The 20,254-nt window shown below is 40.0% G+C and overlaps 1 protein-coding gene across 3 annotated transcripts in view; it reads right to left on the reverse strand.

Moving 5' to 3' along the window:
- Window positions 1–20,254, reverse strand: part of LOC132885395 (protocadherin-9) — a 545,816-nt gene that overhangs the window by 380,447 nt on the left and 145,115 nt on the right. For 2 of the 3 annotated variants that reach the window (XM_060920041.1, XM_060920043.1), the window contains exon 3: window positions 5,286–5,357. The exons of the other annotated variant lie outside the window; for it this stretch is intronic. In XM_060920041.1, the coding sequence (XP_060776024.1) occupies window positions 5,286–5,357 (72 nt within the window). The remainder of the gene's footprint in view (window positions 1–5,285; window positions 5,358–20,254) is intronic. 3 annotated transcript variants of the gene reach the window in all.

Here is a 20,254-nt window from a genome sequence, read left to right on the forward strand (position 1 = left end):
ACTTAGATGATCATCTGCATGGACAAATTTCACAGCACGGTCAGCGAGCGTCTGATATGACTATTTTTAAGGAAAAAAATATATATTTTACAGTACTTTCCAACACTGCACATCGTTGCCACATGGCAACAATTTACCATATATGCCATTTTTTAAAATCAAATATTCCCTTATTTAAGCCATATTATGTAAGAAAAATACCTTAAAATGTTTTTAATGTATAAGTAATAGTTCATGCAGTAGAGGGTTAAAGAATGGTGCCATACATTTTATCCATTTATAGTTACATTTAAAGCTCCTTTCGTCACATACCATACACTATAACAATTATAAATAGTCACTCCCTCACCAGCTTGTTTTTTTTTCATTCTCTCTATCTTGAAGTTAATAAATGTAAAAAATTAAATATATGTTATTTACCAGCTGGGAGGTCCGTATCGTGAAATACTGTACCGTGACCGAGGTCTTGAAAGTACTGACCGATGCCCTCTGGGCCGAGGTCACGATATTTCACCATACGGACCGACCTTAAGCTGGTAAATATTTTTTTTCTTTACCAAATTCTAACAGAAAATGAGAGCGCCCAAAAGGGAAAACCAAACCGAGGTGAGCCACCATTTTGAATCCTCGTTCACGGCTGTAATGCAAATGGCTTCCTCCTCAGTATACAAGTGCACTTCCATGGCAGGAAAAAAACTGCATTTTGCCACCTACAGTGGGGCAAAAAAGTATTTAGTCAATCAGCAATTGTGCAAGTTCTCCCACTTAAAAAGATGAGAGAGGCCTGTAATTTTCATCATAGGTATACCTCAACTATGAGAGACAAAATGAGAAAAAAAAATCCAGAAAATCACATTGGCTGATTTTTAAAGAATTTATTTGCAAATTATGGTGGAAAATAAGTATTTGGTCAATAACAAAAGTTCATCTCAATACTTTGTTATATACCCTTTGTTGGCAATGACAGAGGTCAAACGTTTTCTGTAAGTCTTCACAAGGTTTTCACACACTGTTGCTGGTATTTTGGCCCATTCCTCCATGCAGATCTCCTCTAGAGCAGTGATGTTTTGGGGCTGTCGCTGGGCAACACGGACTTTCAACTCCCTCCAAAGATTTTCTATGCCGTTGAGATCTGGAGACTGGCTAGGCCACTCCAGGACCTTGAAATGCTTCTTACGAAGCCACTCCTTCGTTGCCCGGGCGGTGTGTTTGGGATCATTGTCATGCTGAAAGACCCAGCCACGTTTCATCTTCAATGCCCTTGCTGATGGAAGGAGGTTTTCACTCAAAATCTCACGATACATGGTCCCATTCATTCTTTCCTTTACACGGATCAGTCGTCCTGGTCCCTTTGCAGAAAAACAGCCCCAAAGCATGATGTTTCCACCCCCATGCTTCACAGTAGGTATGGTGTTCTTTGGATGCAACTCAGCATTCTTTCTCCTCCAAACACGACAAGTTGAGTTTTTACCAAAAAGTTCTATTTTGGTTTCATCTGACCATATGACATTCTCCCAATCCTCTTCTGGATCATCCAAATGCTCTCTAGCAAACTTCAGACGGGTCTGGACATGTACTGGCTTAAGAAGGGGGACACGTCTGGCACTGCAGGATTTGAGTCCCTGGCAGCGTAGTGTGTTGGTAGCCTTTGTTACTTTGGTCCCAGCTCTCTGCAGGTCATTCACTAGGTCCCCCCGTGTGGTTCTGGGATTTTTGCTCACCATTCTTGTGATCATTTTGACCCCACGGGGTGAGATCTTGCGTGGAGCCCCAGATCGAGGGAGATTATCAGTGGTCTTGTATGTCTTCCATTTTCTAATAATTGCTCCCACAGTTGATTTCTTCACACCAAGCTGCTTACCTATTGCAGATTCAGTCTTTCCAGCCTGATGCAGGTCTACAATTTTGTTTCTGGTGTCCTTTGACAGCTCGTTGGTCTTGGCCATAGTGGAGTTTGGAGCGTGACTGTTTGAGGTTGTGGACAGGTGTCTTTTATACTGATAACGAGTTCAAACAGGTGCCATTAATACAGGTAACGAGTGGAGGACAGAGGAGCCTCTTAAAGAAGAAGTTACAGGTCTGTGAGAGCCAGAAATCTTGCTTGTTTGTAGGTAATCAAATACTTATTTTACCGAGGAATTTACCAATTAATTCATTACAAATCCTACAATGTGATTTCCTGGATTCTTTCCCTCCATTCTGTCTCTCATATTTGAAGTGTACCTATGATGAAAATTACAGGCCTCTCTCATCTTTTTAAGTGGGAGAACTTGCACAATTGGTGGCTGACTAAATACTTTTTTGCCCCACTGTATGTAGTCCCCTATTTATACAAAATTGAGTCATTCAGGATTCAGCCATGTTTTTGCTCAGCATTCACAACAGTTACAGGTTTTTAGCTTTCTCCTGAAATGTTTTTCTTTCATTTCTTCTTCCTCAAGGTAGTAAAACTCGCTTTCACTGTGAAGACTGTCGTTATCGCTATCCATGATGTAAAATTAATGCTATTATACTGAGAAATGCTGGCCAAAATGTATAAGATTTTTGATAAAAATCTTATAAATAAATCTTATAAAAAAGATAAATGTTGACAAAAACTTCTACTATGTTTGTTGTTGTTGTGAATGAGTGAGTTGCCAGAGGTCCATAACTGGGGCCCGTACTAGGATACAGACCCGCTCGCCAGCCAATCAGAGCGCAGGATTTGATGGAAACCGGACTGTGAAAAAAATAAAAATTGTTATGGAGGAAAAACAAAGTGCAAACCGCAAGCACTTCTCCTGAAGATGTTGGGAAACTTTCCTCTGATCCTGGAGACTCCTTACATACGCCAAATATATATATTTTTTTTAAAAATCCCTTCACTATATCAGCAATTACTATATATGTTTATCTTATGCAAATAGCATGCTTTTTAATGTTTATTATAAGCGTGAGATAGAAACACATTACAACATAAGCGTTATTATCAGCACCACGCTAGAAAATCAACTAACAGCCTCTGACGAGAATCCAGACTTCACCAACACTGGGGTATAATGAACTATTATAAAACACAGCGTTAAAATAGCCTAGGAAATGGATACTTATTATTTGTAGCGAGTCCTTGATTCTTTCCTTTCACTGTAGTTTTATAAATTGAATGCATAAACTGAACACCACAGGCAGAAAACAGGATGTTGTTGTTGCTCTGTTTTATCCTCAGGAGTGTGCATTTAAATCATAACACCCCATTTAACCTATCTTCTTCCCTGTCTGGAAAATATTCCCTCCTCTGCCCTTTTAATTGGTCTGTGGTTTGTGCACAAACACCCACATATGCACAAACACACATGCACACACATGCACACACACTTACATGAACACGAGCACCTCGAGTAAATACCTTTGTCTAATCATTATCAGGCCCACAATCTTTTTTTTTTTTTAATCACTGGCAATAAATCAATTTGTGGATATGGAGGAGGGGGCAGTAATTGGCTTCTGTCTAGTGTTTTGTCAAACAGCAATCATGTAGTTTGTACCTGGATAAATACTTTATTAGAATGATTGACTGGAATCACACCAGATGGAATTAAGGACACGTCTTGGATTTGGTGCAGATTTTGTGAAGCTTATTATAAACCTTTCAGAACATTTTAAGAACTGTGCCCTCGTACCACTGTCATACCCGTACGCTTTTGGGCAGTGTTGTAGTCGAGTCACTGTGGCCCTGTCCACACGGCAACGGATTCAGGTGACTCCGATACAATTGCTTATCGTTTAGGCCTGGCGTCCACACGGCACTGGCATTTTGGGTGCCCAAAACGCAATCTTTTTGAGAACGGGTTCCAGAGTGGAAAGATCTGGCAACGTTGCCATTGTGAAGTCGTCTGGATGAGTAGAACGGATTTGTTTACGATGATGTCACAACCACATGACTGTGAGTGCTTCACGCCGGGTAGAAGTGTAATGAACTCGATGCGAGTTGTCAACAAATCCTATAACTTGGTTCATGAAACGCGCTTACAAAATATTTTCACTGTGAATATTTATTGTGTAATGGTGCAAAGTGAGAGAGAGAAAGAGAGAGAGAGAGAGAGAGAGAGAGACTCTGCCCTTAGGGCAGAGTCAATCCCACCAACAAAAATAGGGAAAAAAAGGTGCGATCTCACCTCTTCAGATATTGGTTTAAGTCCTACAATACATTCCTCAAAAAGGCCGTAGAAGAGCAAATTAATCCATCAACGTGTAGCATTGAATTTATTCCGGACCATTAAAGACGCCGCCTTCCACGTAGAATCATACGTCATCCTCGCCGCCATATTGGATAGGTCAAAGCGGAGAATAAAGATTCATGTGCTGCGTTTAACTGTACCAACAGGTTTACCGTCCAAACGAGATCACATGGGATTACCTTTCACAGGTGAGAAACAACAAATGAATCCATCAACGTGTAGCATTCAATTTATTCCGGACAATTAAAGACGCCGCCTTCCGCGTAGAATCATACTGTACGTCATCCTCGCCGCTATATTGGATAGGTCAAAGCAGAGAATAAAGATTAGCTGCGTTTAACTGTACCAACAGGTTTGCCATCCAAACAAGATCACATGGGATTACCTTTCACAGGTGAGACTGGAAAAATACTTTTCATTGTATTTGGTCATTATAATGTAATTTTACGAACAGATTTTCCTGACTTTGTGGCTAATATGAAGTCTCGTGCATAATAGTTTATGCGCATGTGTCCTTACTTCTTCTATTGTTCTGGTGTCTCTGAAGGGACCGTCTTACAGCGCCCCTAGAGGTGTGGCATGTGTATTGCATCGTTTTCAGCAAGCGTTTCGTTGCCATATGGACCTGATATTTTACTGATCGTTGCCCATTTGGATGCGATATATTTTTAAATAACATCTCGTTGCCGTTGTCGTGTGGATGTAGCCTAAATCTCAAGGCCGCGTCCAATCGCGAGTCCCCAATGTTCAAGTCTGAGTCAAATCCATATCATTAAAGAAAATTTCAAGTCGAGTCCAAGAACAGGACTCCAACTGCACCATTTGAGGGTGGCTGTTGTTGCCTTTACGTGAAACCATCTCTGCTACTGTGTTGGACTAATGTTACTACTTGACTGCCCCATTTTAGTTAACAGGCTACAGATAAAAAACTTGTTTATCGCTCAGCAAGCCCCGCCCACTATCAACAGGGCAAATAACATGAGAGAGGGTTAACATTAGCTAGTTCATTACTCAGCAAGCACGCCCCACCCACTATCAACAGAGCAATGAACATAGTGTGGCACTTACTTCTCTGGGTGGAGTCTTTCCAAATGACGATTGAAATTCGAGGTTGTCCCCGTCGTCTCCTCGATAGTTCTTCTACATATGGAACACATAGCAGTGCATTTTTTTTTTATCCCCTCACTGCACGAGAAGTCTGTATAAGCAAAGCAGACAATCCTAGCGGCGTTCTCTCCAGGCATTTTAGCCACATTAACGTTAGTTTGTTCCTGAACATGACATATGAACACGTGAATGTGCATTCTCTTGCACAAAATTAGTATAAAAATTAATGTAGATATAAATATATTATGACAAATTATTATGGCATGTTACAAAAAAAAAAGGAAAAAAATCAGAGTCCTCGTCTCCAGTTTACGAGTCTGAATGCAGTTAGTGCACGAGTCTGAGTCATCAGTGTTCAAGTCCAAGTCAAGCCACGAGTCCTTAAAATTAGGGCACGAGTTGGACTCGGGTCCGATTCCTAGACTCGAGTACTACAGGCCTGCTTTTAGGCTGGTTGGGAAATGCTAATACAGTACTATATAGTTTGCATGACATCAGCTTATCATCAACTTGTTGATCCACCTCAGCTTTAGCACTATACAGCCCTGTTCACATATGAAACCTGTATGACGTAGCTCACAACTCGCATCAACTTTAAGACATTGGTGCGAGCTTACCAGGTAGTCAAGGGGTCAAGTCCAGTATACCTCCAGAGACTGATTCGGCCCTGTACGCCAGCCAGATCCCTATGCTCTGCTACCCTCCTCTCTGCTCCTGCCCAGCCTGTTCAAGGCTACTGTCTGTCCTGGTTCCCCGTTGGTGGAATGACCTTCCCACTGAGGTCAGAACTGCTGACTCCCTGACCACCTTCAAACACAGACTGAAGAACCCCCTCTGCAGGCTGTACCTCTTCCTTGCTTCCCTGCATATTATGTAACTGCATAGAGGTCTTGACCAACCCAGGCTGTGTACTGTCTAGCCTGGAGTTAGCCGTTGGAGTCTTATTTTTCTCTATTTAGTTGTACTTTGTCAGCTCATTTGTATGGTTGAATTGTTTTGCTTTCCTCGGCTGTTTGCTGCTTGTTCATACTTCAACAGAATATAACACTTTGTGTTATTCTGTCACTTGTTCAATCAGTGCTAGAACTTACAGTATTTGTCTCGAAGTACAGCACTTCTTGTACCTGACTTCTGCACTTGTTGCACGTCGCTCTGGATAACAGCATCTGCTAAATGCCATGTGATGTAATAGGTAAAACCAACATGGGATACATGGACATCATGTATTCCCACCTGACTGTACTGTATTTAACAGGATGCTACAGACTGTGAACCTCTGCGAAACGTGTAAAAGATGTGAGGCCAGATATGGCATATAATTCATGAGGTAGCTTCTATGGACACCTTTTTCGCGGAGAATGCCTATAATTTTGCCATATACCACAGTACCAGATATCTGGCAAGTACTTTCGTCTTCAACACGAGCAAGTCAACAGTTCTGTAATTTTGGTGTTGTTCCAATTTCCAGTAATATCTGGTGATGTTTTCTTTGCTTTTTGTGAAGCGTTTGATGCTGGCTGCTTTAAATCGAGACCATTTGAGGTAGTAGTTTTGTTGCAAGATCACTACATCGTCATTAACGTTATCACCCGAAACATCGCAACCAGTCAAAACATGTTAATCCGATGAATTCAATTCCCACCAAAGCCGTGACGAAAGATTACTGTAAATGTTACTAGGTTGCCAAGTGATAGATTAACATTTAGATTTTTTTGCTTTGTTCCCATTCGGACATGACACCATTCCAGCATAATATAGCAGTAAATTTATTGTTTTCAGTGTGAGTGTGAATGAGGTATAGGCTTTATTATTCTATCCACAGTCACTGGATATGAGCAATTGTGCACTCTGATTGGCTACTCTACTACGAGGCTATCAGTTCATATACTATGAGTAGAGAAAAACAAAATGGTGGAGTGCATCAAGTCAGATATATAGCTTTGTTCTCAAGTATTTAAAAGAAACAGAAAAAGCTCATCTCATCTCATTATCTCTAGCTGCTTTATCCTGTTCTACAGGGTCGCAGGCAAGCTGGAGCCTATCCCAGCTGACTACGGGCGAAAGGCGGGGTACACCCTGGACAAGTCGCCAGGTCATCACAGGGCTGACACATAGACACAGACAACCATTCACACTCACATTCACACCTACGGTCAAGTTAGAGTCACCAGTTAACCTAACCTGCATGTCTTTGGACTGTGGGGGAAACCGGAGCACCCGGAGGAAACCCACGCGGACACAGGGAGAACATGCAAACTCCACACAGAAAGGCCCTCGCCGGCCACGGGGCTCAAACCCGGACCTTCTTGCTGTGAGGCGACAGCGCTAACCACTACACCACCGTGCCGCCCACAGAAAAAGATAAAATAATATTTTTTCCCCAAAATATCTAGTTCCACCACACTCCAGTCCAGTCGGTGGTGGTAATGCACCTTTAAGTTGGTTTGCCAACTGCCAAAAAACCCTAAAGAAGAAGAAGAAAATGGTGGAGCATGTCGCTGAACCATCTGAGGACGATATAAAAGCTCTACTCGAAAACAAAAACCCAAAAAATGCAAAAAAGCAACAAAATATGGAATGAAAGAATTTCATGGTAAGAACATATCTTTTTAAAAATTCTTCAAGAATTATTATTATTATTATTATTATTATTATTATAGCATGTTTCACAAATTGCTACTGTCATTTTGCTGGTTTGTTTACATTCTAAGCGGAAATGATTTTTGTCAGACATTTTGTACAAAGTTTGTATTTATCAAATTTGCAAAAAATAAAAATAAATATACTCTGTTTCTCAAAATCCAGTGAATGTGGATAGAATAAAACAGTTATTCCACTCAATCTCGCCGTACATGGCTTATAGGCAACTCTGTGCTATGTGCTTCATCAGCTATCAGCTCATACACAACTCGATTTTGTGGAAAAACTGTTAATTAACTCAGCATGATCACCTGTTCTTGGGCGAATAGCAGCCATTCTATTTGTTTAATGCTGGGATTGAAAACTGAATGAAAAGAAGCACCCAAGATGTAGAGAGATGTTATGAATAGTGTACCAACATTGGGTTGGCATTGCGTGAACTATGGTAGGGTTGTTATGAAAAATGCTGCTTTGCTAATGTTTGTACAGTGTTGTATAAGGATGAACAACATCTCATCTCATCTCATTATCTCTAGCCGCTTTATCCTGTTCTACAGGGTCGCAGGCAAGCTGGAGCCTATCCCAGCTGACTACGGGCGAAAGGCGGGGTACACCCTGGACAAGTCGCCAGGTCATCACAGGGCTGACACATAGACACAGACAACCATTCACACTCACATTCACACCTACGGTCAATTTAGAGTCATCAGTTAACCTAACCTGCATGTCTTTGGACTGTGGGGGAAACCAGAGCATCTGGAGGAAACCCACGCGGACACGGGGAGAACATGCAAACTCCGCACAGAAAGGCCCTCGCCGGCCACGGGGCTCGAACCCAGAACCTTCTTGCTGTGAGGCGACAGTGCTAACCACTACACCACCATGCCGCCCCGGATGAACAACATACCAACACAAAACAGACACCAGTCAATGTCAGTTACTTCCTCAATACTTCGCACCATCATTTTCCCGAGTTCAGCATGCTGAGTAAATGCACAGCCTTTGCTAAATTAGGCTTTGCTAGCTGGACCTGCTATTGTGCTTAGCTTGCATAAATAGCAACACGGCCTCATTAGCTCAGCCCGCTACAGTTCCAATTTAGCCCCATCACCTTCACCAGTTGAGCTTCATTAGTTAGTGACTTTTTATTTCAGCTCACACTGACTTATTAGCTTAACCCGCTTAGCATAACTTAGCATATTCCTATCAACCTTTGCTGAATTGTGATTATTATTATTATTATTATTATTATTATTCCTTTATTTAATGGATGAATTACAAACAAAAATTGCTGAAAATGGAAAATGATGATGTGGAAAAATGATTTTACGTCCATAATCTGTAGCGCTGTAGGCAACAAGTAATGAGAAGAAAACACCCCCTCCCTCTGTCACCTCATTTCCCCTGAACTAACTCCTCTCTCTCTCTCTCTCTCTCTCTCTCTTCAGTGTCTGGATGCTGAATGTGGGTGCAGTGGTGTGCATCTGGAACAGCACTAGGAAATGGAGCGAGGGAAGAAGGCGGGATGGAGGAGAGGTCGTCTTTTAGGAGTACGATCACTGGAGTGTTTCCTTCAGCGTCTCACAGACGAATGAACACAAAACCAGGAAGAAAAGACGGGATAAACCACTGAAACTCGAGTTATCTGTGTGGAGAGAGCATTTAAACGTTCCGCAGTGGCGAAGTGCTAAGTCGCTTAACCCTTAAAACCCAGTGAGCATGACTGCTTTACGTTGCACTGAAAGACATACAATACAAAACATACACTTTGGAGAGCTTTATGTTCACAGAGAACAATTATAACTATGACATCCTGTCTAGTGAACTATTTATACAATGTTGTATATTTCCTAATATTAGCACAGGTATAAAATAACACACACGACACACTATCTTGTGCAGAAAAAAATGGAGCCATTTAAGATTCAGTCCATGTGCAATACCAGGAAAAATATTAACACTTCATACTAGGATATAATATAACATTATCTCGTGAAGTATACACTCACTGGCCACTTTAATAGGAACTTGTTCTTGGCTGCAAGAGTTGAACCCAATGTGTTCTTCTACTGTTGCATGCTGAGATGCTTTTCTGCTCACCACGGTTGTACAGAGTTGCTATGAGTTACTATATCCTTCCTGGCAAAAAAGCTCGAACCAATTTGTCCATTTTCATCTGACTTCTCTTACCAACAAGGCGTTTGTTTCCACCCACAGAACTGTTACTCAGGCACTCACTCGATGTTTTTTTTGTTTTTCGTACCATTCTATCTGTGTAAACTCTCAAGACTGTTGTGTGTGAAAACCCCAGGAGACCATCAGTTTCTGAAATACTCAAACCAACTCAAACCATCTGGCTCAAATCAACACCCATGCCACAGTGAAAGAAAGTCACACTTTGAGATCACAACTTTTCCCATTCTGAGGTTCGAAGTGAACATTAATTCCCTGAAGCTCTTGATTTTTATCTGGATGATTCAATGTATTGTGCTGCTGTCAATGGATCGGCTGATTAGAAAACGGCGTCAAACAGCAGGTGGATGGGTGTTCCTAATAAAGTTTCCAGTGAGTGTATATCTAATATTATTCGATCTACATTCACTGGCTCACAATCAATGCTGTTCTTTAATTGAATTGCTTCAAGAGCCAAAATGATAAATGATTTTAAGTGACATATTTTTGTGCAGCCCTACTAGTGTTCCTAGATTCCTTCACTCCAGCCTGAGATTAATTATTCTATCCACATTGACTGAATATGAGCAACCACACACTCTGATTGGCTGCGCTACTACTAGGATATCAGCTCATATACCATGAGTAGAGAAAAACAAAATGGCGGAGTGTGTTGCTGAACCAACTGAGGACGAAATAAAAACTTTACTTGAAAACAAAACCCCAAAAATACAAAAAAAAAACTCGCAACAAAATATGAAATAAAAGTGTTTGATGGTAAGAACATCTCATTATCTCTAGCCACTTTATCCTGTTCTACAGGGTCGCAGGCAAGCTGGAGCCTATCCCAGCTGACTACGGGCAAAAGGCGGGGTACACCCTGGACAAGTCGCCAGGTCATCACAGGGCTGACACATAGACAACCATTCACACTCACACCCTGCATGTCTTTGGACGAAACCGGAGTACCCGGACACAGGGAGAAGATGCAAACTCCACACAGAAAGGCCCTCGCCAGCCACGGGGCTCGAACCCAGACCTTCTTGCTGTGAGGCAACAGTGCTAACCACTACACCACCGTGCCATCGAATTATTATTTTCACATTTTTCACAAATTGCTACTGTCATTTCACTGGTTTGTTTACATTCTAAACAGAAACAGTTTTGTCAGATGTTTTGTATAGTTTTTATTTATCGAATTTTCAGAAAATAAAAATTAAAAATGCTCTGTTTCTCAAAATCCAGTGAATGTGGATAAAATAAAACAGTTATTCAACTCAATCTTGTCGTACATGGCTTATAGCCAACTTGGTGCTACGTGCCTCATGAGCTATCAGCTCATGTACAACTCGATTTTGTGGAATAACTGTTAAGCATCTGATTTTGCATTCTGCTTCCAGTTACCATTATATGTCTCATCTCATCATCTCTAGCCGCTTTATCCTGTTCTACAGGGTCGCAGGCAAGCTGGAGCCTATCCCAGCTGACTACGGGCGAAAGGCGGGGTACACCCTGGACAAGTCGCCAGGTCATCACAGGGCTGACACATAGACACAGACAATCATTCACACTCACATTCACACCTATGGTCAATTTAGAGTCACCAGTTAACCTAACCTGCATGTCTTTGGACTGTGGAGGAAACCGGAGCACCCGGAGGAAACTCACGCGGACATGGGGAGAACATGCAAACTCCACACAGAAAGGCCCTCGCCGGCCACAGGGCTTGAACCCGGACCTTCTTGCTGTGAGGTGACAGCGCTAACCACTACACCACCGTGCTGCCCCCATTATATGTGCAGTATACAATAATAATAATAATAATAATAATACACCCTGCACTATAAAAAAAAGTTGTTTTGAATTTAAAAAAGTCAGTAACCTTGTTGCCTTAACATTTTGAGTTTATTAAAACTCATACAGTAAGTTAGCATAATGAGGCAATCAAATTGCATTGTGCTAACTTACTGTATGAGTTTCAACAAACTTGAAATTTTAAGGCAAACAGGTTAATCACTTTTTTTAAGTTAACACAAGTTTGTTTGTTTTTACAGTGTGTCTATTACAGTTCACTTCCAATATGGAGCCATTTGTGATTCCTATATGACTGCACTACAGTACATAGGGGATGAAATAATCACTCTTACACATTTAGAGCAAACTATCTGCCTGATATGGAGCCATTTGAGATTCAGGACCCATTTACCTTTACTAGCACACTAGATGATATAGTGCAGTGTATCAAATATGAAATGAATGAATTCTGCACCCTATCTAGTGAACTCTATCTTAAAAAACAATTTCAAAGTAAGCTCCAGGTAGTACATACAGATGGATGGATGGATGGATGGAAGAAAGAAAGAAAGAAAGAAAGAAAGAAAGAAAGAAAGAAAGAAAGAAAGAAAGAAAGAAATGAGCTTCTGCACCCTTTGAACTGCATTGGATGGATGAAAGAAAGAAAGAAAGAAAGAAAGAAAGAAAGAAAGAAAGAAAGAAAGAAAGAAAGAAAGAAAGAAAGAAAGAAAGAAAGAAAGAGAAAGAAAGAAAGAAAGAAAGAAAGAAAGAAAGAAAGAAAGACGTGAGCTGCACTTTTTGAACTGCATTGGATGGATGGATGGATGGATGGATGGATGGATGGATGGATGGATGGAACAAACAAACAAACAAACAAAGAAGTGAGCTTCTGTACCCATTGAACTGCATTGGATGGATGGATGGATGGATGGATGGATGGATGGATGGATGGATGGATGGATGGATGGAAGAAAGAAAGAAAGAAAGAAAGAAAGAAAGAAAGAAAGAAAGAAAGAAATGAGCTTCTGCACCCTTTGAACTGCATTGGATGGATGAAAGAAAGAAAGAAAGAAAGAAAGAAAGAAAGAAAGAAAGAAAGAAAGAAAGAAAGAAAGAAAGAAATGAGCTTCTGCACCCTTTTAACTGCATTGGATGGAAGAAAGAAAGAAAGAAAGAAAGAAAGAAAGAAAGAAAGAAAGAAAGAAAGAAAGAAAGAAAGACGTGAGCTGCACTTTTTGAACTGCATTGGATGGATGGATGGATGGATGGATGGATGGATGAAACAAACAAACAAACAAACAAACAAACAAAGAAGTGAGCTTCTGCACCCATTGGATGGATGGATGGATGGATGGAAGGAAGAAAGAAAGAAAGAAAGAAAGAAAGAAAGAAAGAAAGAAAGAAAGAAAGAAAGAAAGAAAGAAAGAAAGAAAGAAGTTAGCTTCTGCACCCCATGAACTGCATTATTTGTCCAATCAGGAGCAATTTGGGATTCGTCTCAGTATGACTTTTTGATCTCTACAACATCGCATATAAAATTACAGCTTCTCCATCACACCTCGTGCACTTTAATCCTATTATAGAGCCATTCAGACTGTGCACTACAGTATATAGGGTACAATATAAAATCCCATCTCCTTAAATATATATATCTAATTATGTCTAATCTAGTGTTCTGCTTCCAGCTCCCATTTTCAGTGCAGTGTGTGTGTGTGTGTGTGTAGGGTATATATATATATATATATATATATATATATATATATATATATATATATATATATATATATATATATGCTTTGAAATAATCTAGTGCACTACACATTCAATATGGAGCCATTCAGCTTTCTACACTACATAGGATATGATTTATTGGCATCATCCTCAGAAATGCACAATATATCATATAGAGTGTGACTAGGGATCTCTGCTTACTACATAATTTTCTACATTCTGCAACAATTACAAACTTCAACATGGTCATATTTCAGCAGTGAAGGCTGTAATAAACACCACACTGCCGATGAAGAGTGATCATCGTAAGCGTGATTTTATTTCAGTAGATTATATACTTCATTGGGATGGGTTACATCCGAGTGTGCTGAGGAGGAATATCTGCAAAGCGATGGTCCCTTTCTGATGGGCGGCATAAAAGGGGAACTGACAAATTCTCCATGACGACAGATGGGCTACAGTCAGTAGTAACTCGATATTGAGAACGTGATCTATACTCTGCCTTCCACAATGATGAGCACTCTATAGGAATGAGAAGACTGATTGCATCAAATAAACATCAGATACAACTATTGCCTGTGCAAGGGAACATGCTGCTCCTTTATATAATATCCTTGGAATATTAACTTTTGAGAATATTTTCAAATTAAATATGTCTGTACTAGCGTATAAAATTATAAATAATAGCTCACTAGTTCCTAAAACATTTAGAAATCTGCTCAGGATGGCTAATGAACGATGTTCTTACAACACTAGATTATCAGCTAAGGGGAATATTGTTCGTCCATCAATTTCCCGTCTCCAAACTCTGGGAAGGAGGAATTCCCATAGAATTAAAAAACTTAGGATCATATCATATTTTAAACCAAAAAATAAGTGTTTGTTTCTTTATAGCCTAAAAAATTATGTTAAGTTATAGGCTAAGTGTTTGTGTTAGTGTCATTTTCCATAGAGTTGTGTGTAAATAAGTATAGTGTATTTAGTGTATTTAGCCGCAATGTATATTTGTATAGTTCTCTTGTTCTAACAATAAATAAATAAATAAATAAAAGTAATTTAAAAAAATTAAAAAACCCAAAGTAATATGGCATGGGTGGCTGTTGACACGAAGGTTTATACTATTTCAACAGCCACACACACACCCCTTACATCAATTATTTTTTTCTATTATATATAATTGCACCGGGTGGCACGGTGGTGTAGTGGTTAGCGCTGTCGCCTCACAGCAAGAAGGTCCGGGTTCGAGCCCCGTGGCCGGCGAGGGCCTTTCTGTGCGGAGTTTTCATGTTCTCCCCGTGTCCGCGTGGGTTTCCTCCAGGTGCTCCGGTTCCCCCACAGTCCAAAGATATGCAGGGTGTGAATGGTTGTCTGTGTCTATGTGTCAGCCCTGTGATGACCTGGTGACTTGTCCAGGGTGTACCCTGCCTTTCGCCCGTAGTCAGCTGGGATAGGCTCCAGCTTGCCTGCGACCCTGTAGAACAGGATAAAGCGGCTAGAGATGATGAGATGAGACAATTGTACCACACCTTTTAGTAAATGTTCTTTCTCATATTATACCGTATATTGTGTGTGAATAAAGTTGAATTGAATATTCAAATTTTCAGCTCAAGCAATGTGAGAAAGTATTTATCTTTGTTGGCGCAAAAAAAAAGCAAACAAACAAAGAAAAAAAATAGGAAGTAACTAGATGGGAACTTAACAGAGGGCATACCTCCACCAAGCTACGTATTATCAACATCAAAATCAAACCACGTGAACCTAGGATAATACTTCAACTGTCCACCAAATTTCATCCAAATCCATTAACTACTTTTTGAGTTACGTTTGGAACAGACAATAAATAAATAAATAAATAAATAAATAAACCTTTTTTTTTATCCTGGATCCACACACATATCTGGATTTGCATCAAAATCTAATCAATTGTTCCTTGGCCCATGGCTCACCTTTCCTCAAAATGTCATCAAAAATCCATTCACTACTTTTTGAGTAGTGAAAGGAAGGGCGCATGGTAGAGCGCGTACCTCTCCCAAGCCACATATTATCAACATCAAAATCAAATTACTTGAACCTAGGATAACACTAAACCTGTACACCAAATTTCATCCAATTCCATTCACTACTTTTTGAGTTACATTGGAAACAGACCAAAAAGCAAACAAACAAACTAGAAGGGCACTCGGTAGAGTGCATACCTCCACCAAGCCACGTTTTCATATGCAAAATTGAATCAATTATTCCTTGACCCATAGTCGACCTTTCTTCAGAATTTCATCAAAATCCATCCGCTACTTTTTGAGTTACCTTGGGAGCAGGCAAAACAAACTGAGAAGAAAACATAACCTCCTCTAACAAAGTTGGTGGAGATAATAAAGAAGGCAACTACAACCCAACCCGAGGCAACAAGAAAACCATAGGGAGCTGCTTTTTAAGGTAAGATATGAGCTGGTTTGAGGTTTCTGTGGGTGGAAATTCCTTGTTGATGTGTGAGTTCAGAAGAGAATGGTCAGACTATTTCCAGTTCACAGGAAGGCTCTGGTAACACAAATAACCACTCTTTACAACCGTGTTGAACAGAAAAGCATCTCACGAGACTTTTTTTTATTTTTATTTTTTTAATTTTAATATCACAATCAGTCTTTCACAGCTGATGCTGATATTATTTTTCTTTCTTTCTTTTGAGTGGAACTTTTTCATGTTACATTTATTCATGAAAATGTGGTTTCAACTAATTAATTATGCATAAATGTGCATACTTAATAAAACAAAAAATATTCCTTTGATTTTTTTTTTGGAATTTAAATATTCATTACCCTGTAATGGAACTCTCAAAAGAATGACTTTTAGCTGGAAACAATTTTTATTGGAATATTATTTCTTTATAGTTTAATAGTTTAATCAAGAAAAAAACCATCCACTATTATGAAAAACTTATTTTATAGCATTGTCAGTTTAATATCTAATGTTATTTTAACAATACTCAACATTTTGGGAAATTCCTGTGTGATTTAACTCTAGTTAGTTAGAGGTGTGAATGAACAATGCAGTTGATCTAGAAATTTAGAAGAAAAAAAACCAAACATATATTATATTATATTATATTATATTATATTATATTATATTATATTATATTATATTATATTATATTATATTATTTATTTGTATTATTATTTCCTCGTACTCCCAAGGAATCCTGTTGTTGCCTTTAACCACGTGCTTGTTCCCTGGGGTATAAATGCACTCACTGGCCACTTTAATAGGAACTTGTTCTTGATTTTAAGATCCCTGTTCATGGCTGCAGGAGTGGAACCCAATGTATTCTTCCGCTGTTGCATGCTGAGATGCTTTTCTGCTCACCACCTTTGTAAAGAGTTGCTATGAATTACTATATCCTTCCTGGCAAAAAAGCTCAAACCAGTCTGTCCATTTTCCTCTGACTTCTCTTATCAACAAGGTGTTTATTTCCACCGACAGAACTGTCACTCACTCACTCACTCACTCACTGTTTTTTGTTTTTCGCACCATTCTATCTGTGTAAACTCTCGAGACTGTTGTGTGTGAAAACCCCAGGAGATCATCAGTTTCTGAAACATTCAAACCAACTCAAACCATCTGGCTCAAACCAACACCCATGCCACAGTAAAAGAAAGTCACACTTTGAGATCATAACTTTTCCTGTTCCGATCTTTGAAGTGAACGTTAATTATCTGACGCTTTTGATTTGCATCTACATGATTTGATGCATCAAGGGATCCGCTGATTAGAGAACTGCATAAAACAGCAGGTGGGTGGATGGATGGGTGTTCCTAATAAAGTGTATGATGTTGTACACATGCAAAATCCCTCAACCATCAACCTCAACAAGTGTCTATAAGCGTCTCTAAACTTGTTAGAAGTTACAGGAAGGGGCTCAGTGCTGTTTTTTTTTTTTTCCTTTCCTCAAGCTAAAGTTTTTGTAACCCAAATCCTACTTTTGCTTGCAATTCATCTGTCATGATTTCCTCGCACATTATTAATTGTTTAATCACAGTTAATTCATTGCAGAACCTTAAAATAAAGCGGTACCAGATTTCTCAAACAGCCCAAACAATGGATTTGTCTCGGTCTGAAATCATGTATTCTCCAATATTAATTATCAACAGGACAACTTTCTTTTATTGTAGCTTTTGATAAATGGTGAAATAAAAACAGTTCATTGTGAGTGGACGCAGCCTTTCGGACCCGCCTCTATGATTTATAGCAAACATAAAGGGGACAGACCTGCCATATTAATCACGTCAGATAGAGGGCACAAAGATAAATGGCTGGAAGAGAGGAGGGGGTGAGGTGAGGTGGGGGGTATGTTTAGTCAGAGATAAAGAATACTGTATCTGTATGTCGGAGCGTAAATATATTGCCGTCTATATTCAATGTAGTTTCATTTTCACACAGGGATTTCACACTGATATACAATAGATTAGATCATATATTGTGGCGGTGTAAAAATCTGATCGTGGTAGTGCACTCGGAATAAGTGGACTTCTAATATCAGATGTGAATGGTGGATAGAAAATGGCTGATAAGACCCAACCGAGGCAACGGCTTCATCAGTCGAAAGGGCATCACATTCCTCTGAGTTTGTGTGTTTGTGTGTGTGTTGAACAGCGTCCTCAATCATCCCCTCCACCCTCTACCCCCCCCACCCCCCGTCTCTGACACATATCTATCTGTTCCAGCCCATAAACCCCCAGTCTCTGTTTAAACACACTTCACAGATGAGCCACCCACCATGATGGGATGTTGAGACCACCCACTGACAGGGTTGTGCAATCTGGCTGTGTCCCCAGTGCTACAATTCATCCCGAGCCAATGTTGTTTACCAAATCGATGGTCATTTTAAGTCTATTCCCATTGCTAGAACACTGATTTCTCCATAATGAGGCTTCTTTATAGTGGTTATTTTATGCTCAAGTGCCTATAGATATAGTGTTATTCCCGGGACGTCAGCGAGGATCGGTGTTACCCATAATTCACTACGACCGTACATCAGGGTTATCATTGAGGAACGGCTCCAAAGATGTGAGCTGGCATGCAAATGAAAAAGTCAAATAATTGTGTCATGAAAGATAGAGTAAAATCAGCAAATCTAAATGTGGTCCAATTCCAGTTCCTAGTTCTGATTGGTCGGAAGGTGTTGGTTAATAACTACTTATTACAGTGCCTTGAAAAAGTATTCATACCCCTTGAACTTTTTCACATTTTTCCACCTTACAACCACGAACTTAAAAAGTTTTTTACTGAGCTTTTATGTGATAGACCAACACAGAGTAGCACATAATTGTGAAGTGAAACGAAAATGATAAATGGTCTTCAAAATTTTAAACAAATAAAAATCTGAAAAATGTGGTGTGCATTAGTATTCAGCCCCCTGTACTCTGATACCTCTAAATACAGTCCAGTGCAATCAATTGCCTTCAGAAGTTATCTAATTAGTTAATAGAGTCCTATTGTGTGTAATTTACTCTCAGCATAAATACACTTGTTCTGTGAAGGCCTCAGTGGTTTGTTAGAGAACACTGAAGAACAAACAGCATCATGAAGACCAAAGAACTCACCAGACAGGTCAGGGATAAAGTTCTGGAGAAGTTTAAAGCAGGGTTAGGTTATAAAAAAAATATTCCAAGCTCTGAACATCTCAAGAAGCACTGTTCAATCCATCATTCAAAAATGGAAAAAGTATGGCACAACTGCAAACCTACCAAGACATGGCCGTCCACCTAAACTGACAGAGCGAGCAAGGAGAGCACTGGTCAGAGAAGCAGCCAAGAGGCTCATGATCACTCTGGAGGAGCTGCAGAAATCCACAGCTCAGGTGGGAGAATCTGTGCACAGGACAACTATAAGTCATACACTCCACAAATCTGGCCTTTTTGGAAGAGTGGCAAGAAGAAAGCCATTGTTGAAAGACAAGCATAAGAAGTCCCGTTTGCAGTTTGCTAGAAGCCATGTAGGGGACACAGCAAACATGTGGAAGAAGGTGCTTTGGTCAGATGAGACCAAAGTTGAACTTTTTGGCCTAAATGCAAAGCGCTATGTGTGGTGGAAAACTAACACTGCTCATCACCCTGCACACACCATCCCCACTGTGAAACATGGTGGTGGCAGCATCATGCTATGGGGATGCTTTTCTTCAGCAGGGACAGGGAAGCTGGTCAGAGTTGATGGAAAGAGGGATGGAGCTAAATACAGGGCAATCCTGGAAGAAAACCTGTTGGAGGCTGCAAAAGACTTGAGACTGGGAAGGAGATTCACCTTCCAGCAAGACAATGACCCTAAACATACTGTACAGCCAGAGCTACAATGGAATGGTTTAGATCGAAGAATATTCATGTGTTAGAATGGCCCAGTCAAAGTCCAGACCTAAATCCCATTGAGCATCTGTGGCAAGACTTGAAAATTGCTGTTCACAGATGCTCTCCATCCAATCTGGCTGAGCTTGAGCTATTTTGCAAAGAAGAATGGGCAAAAATTTTAGTGTCTAGATGTGCAAAGCTGGTAGAGACATACCACAAAAGACTTGCAGCTGTAATTGCAGCAAAAGGTGGCTCTACAAA

Source organism: Neoarius graeffei, chromosome 4 (genome assembly GCF_027579695.1).
Source record: "Neoarius graeffei isolate fNeoGra1 chromosome 4, fNeoGra1.pri, whole genome shotgun sequence".
In the NCBI taxonomy this organism is placed as follows: domain Eukaryota; kingdom Metazoa; phylum Chordata; class Actinopteri; order Siluriformes; family Ariidae; genus Neoarius; species Neoarius graeffei.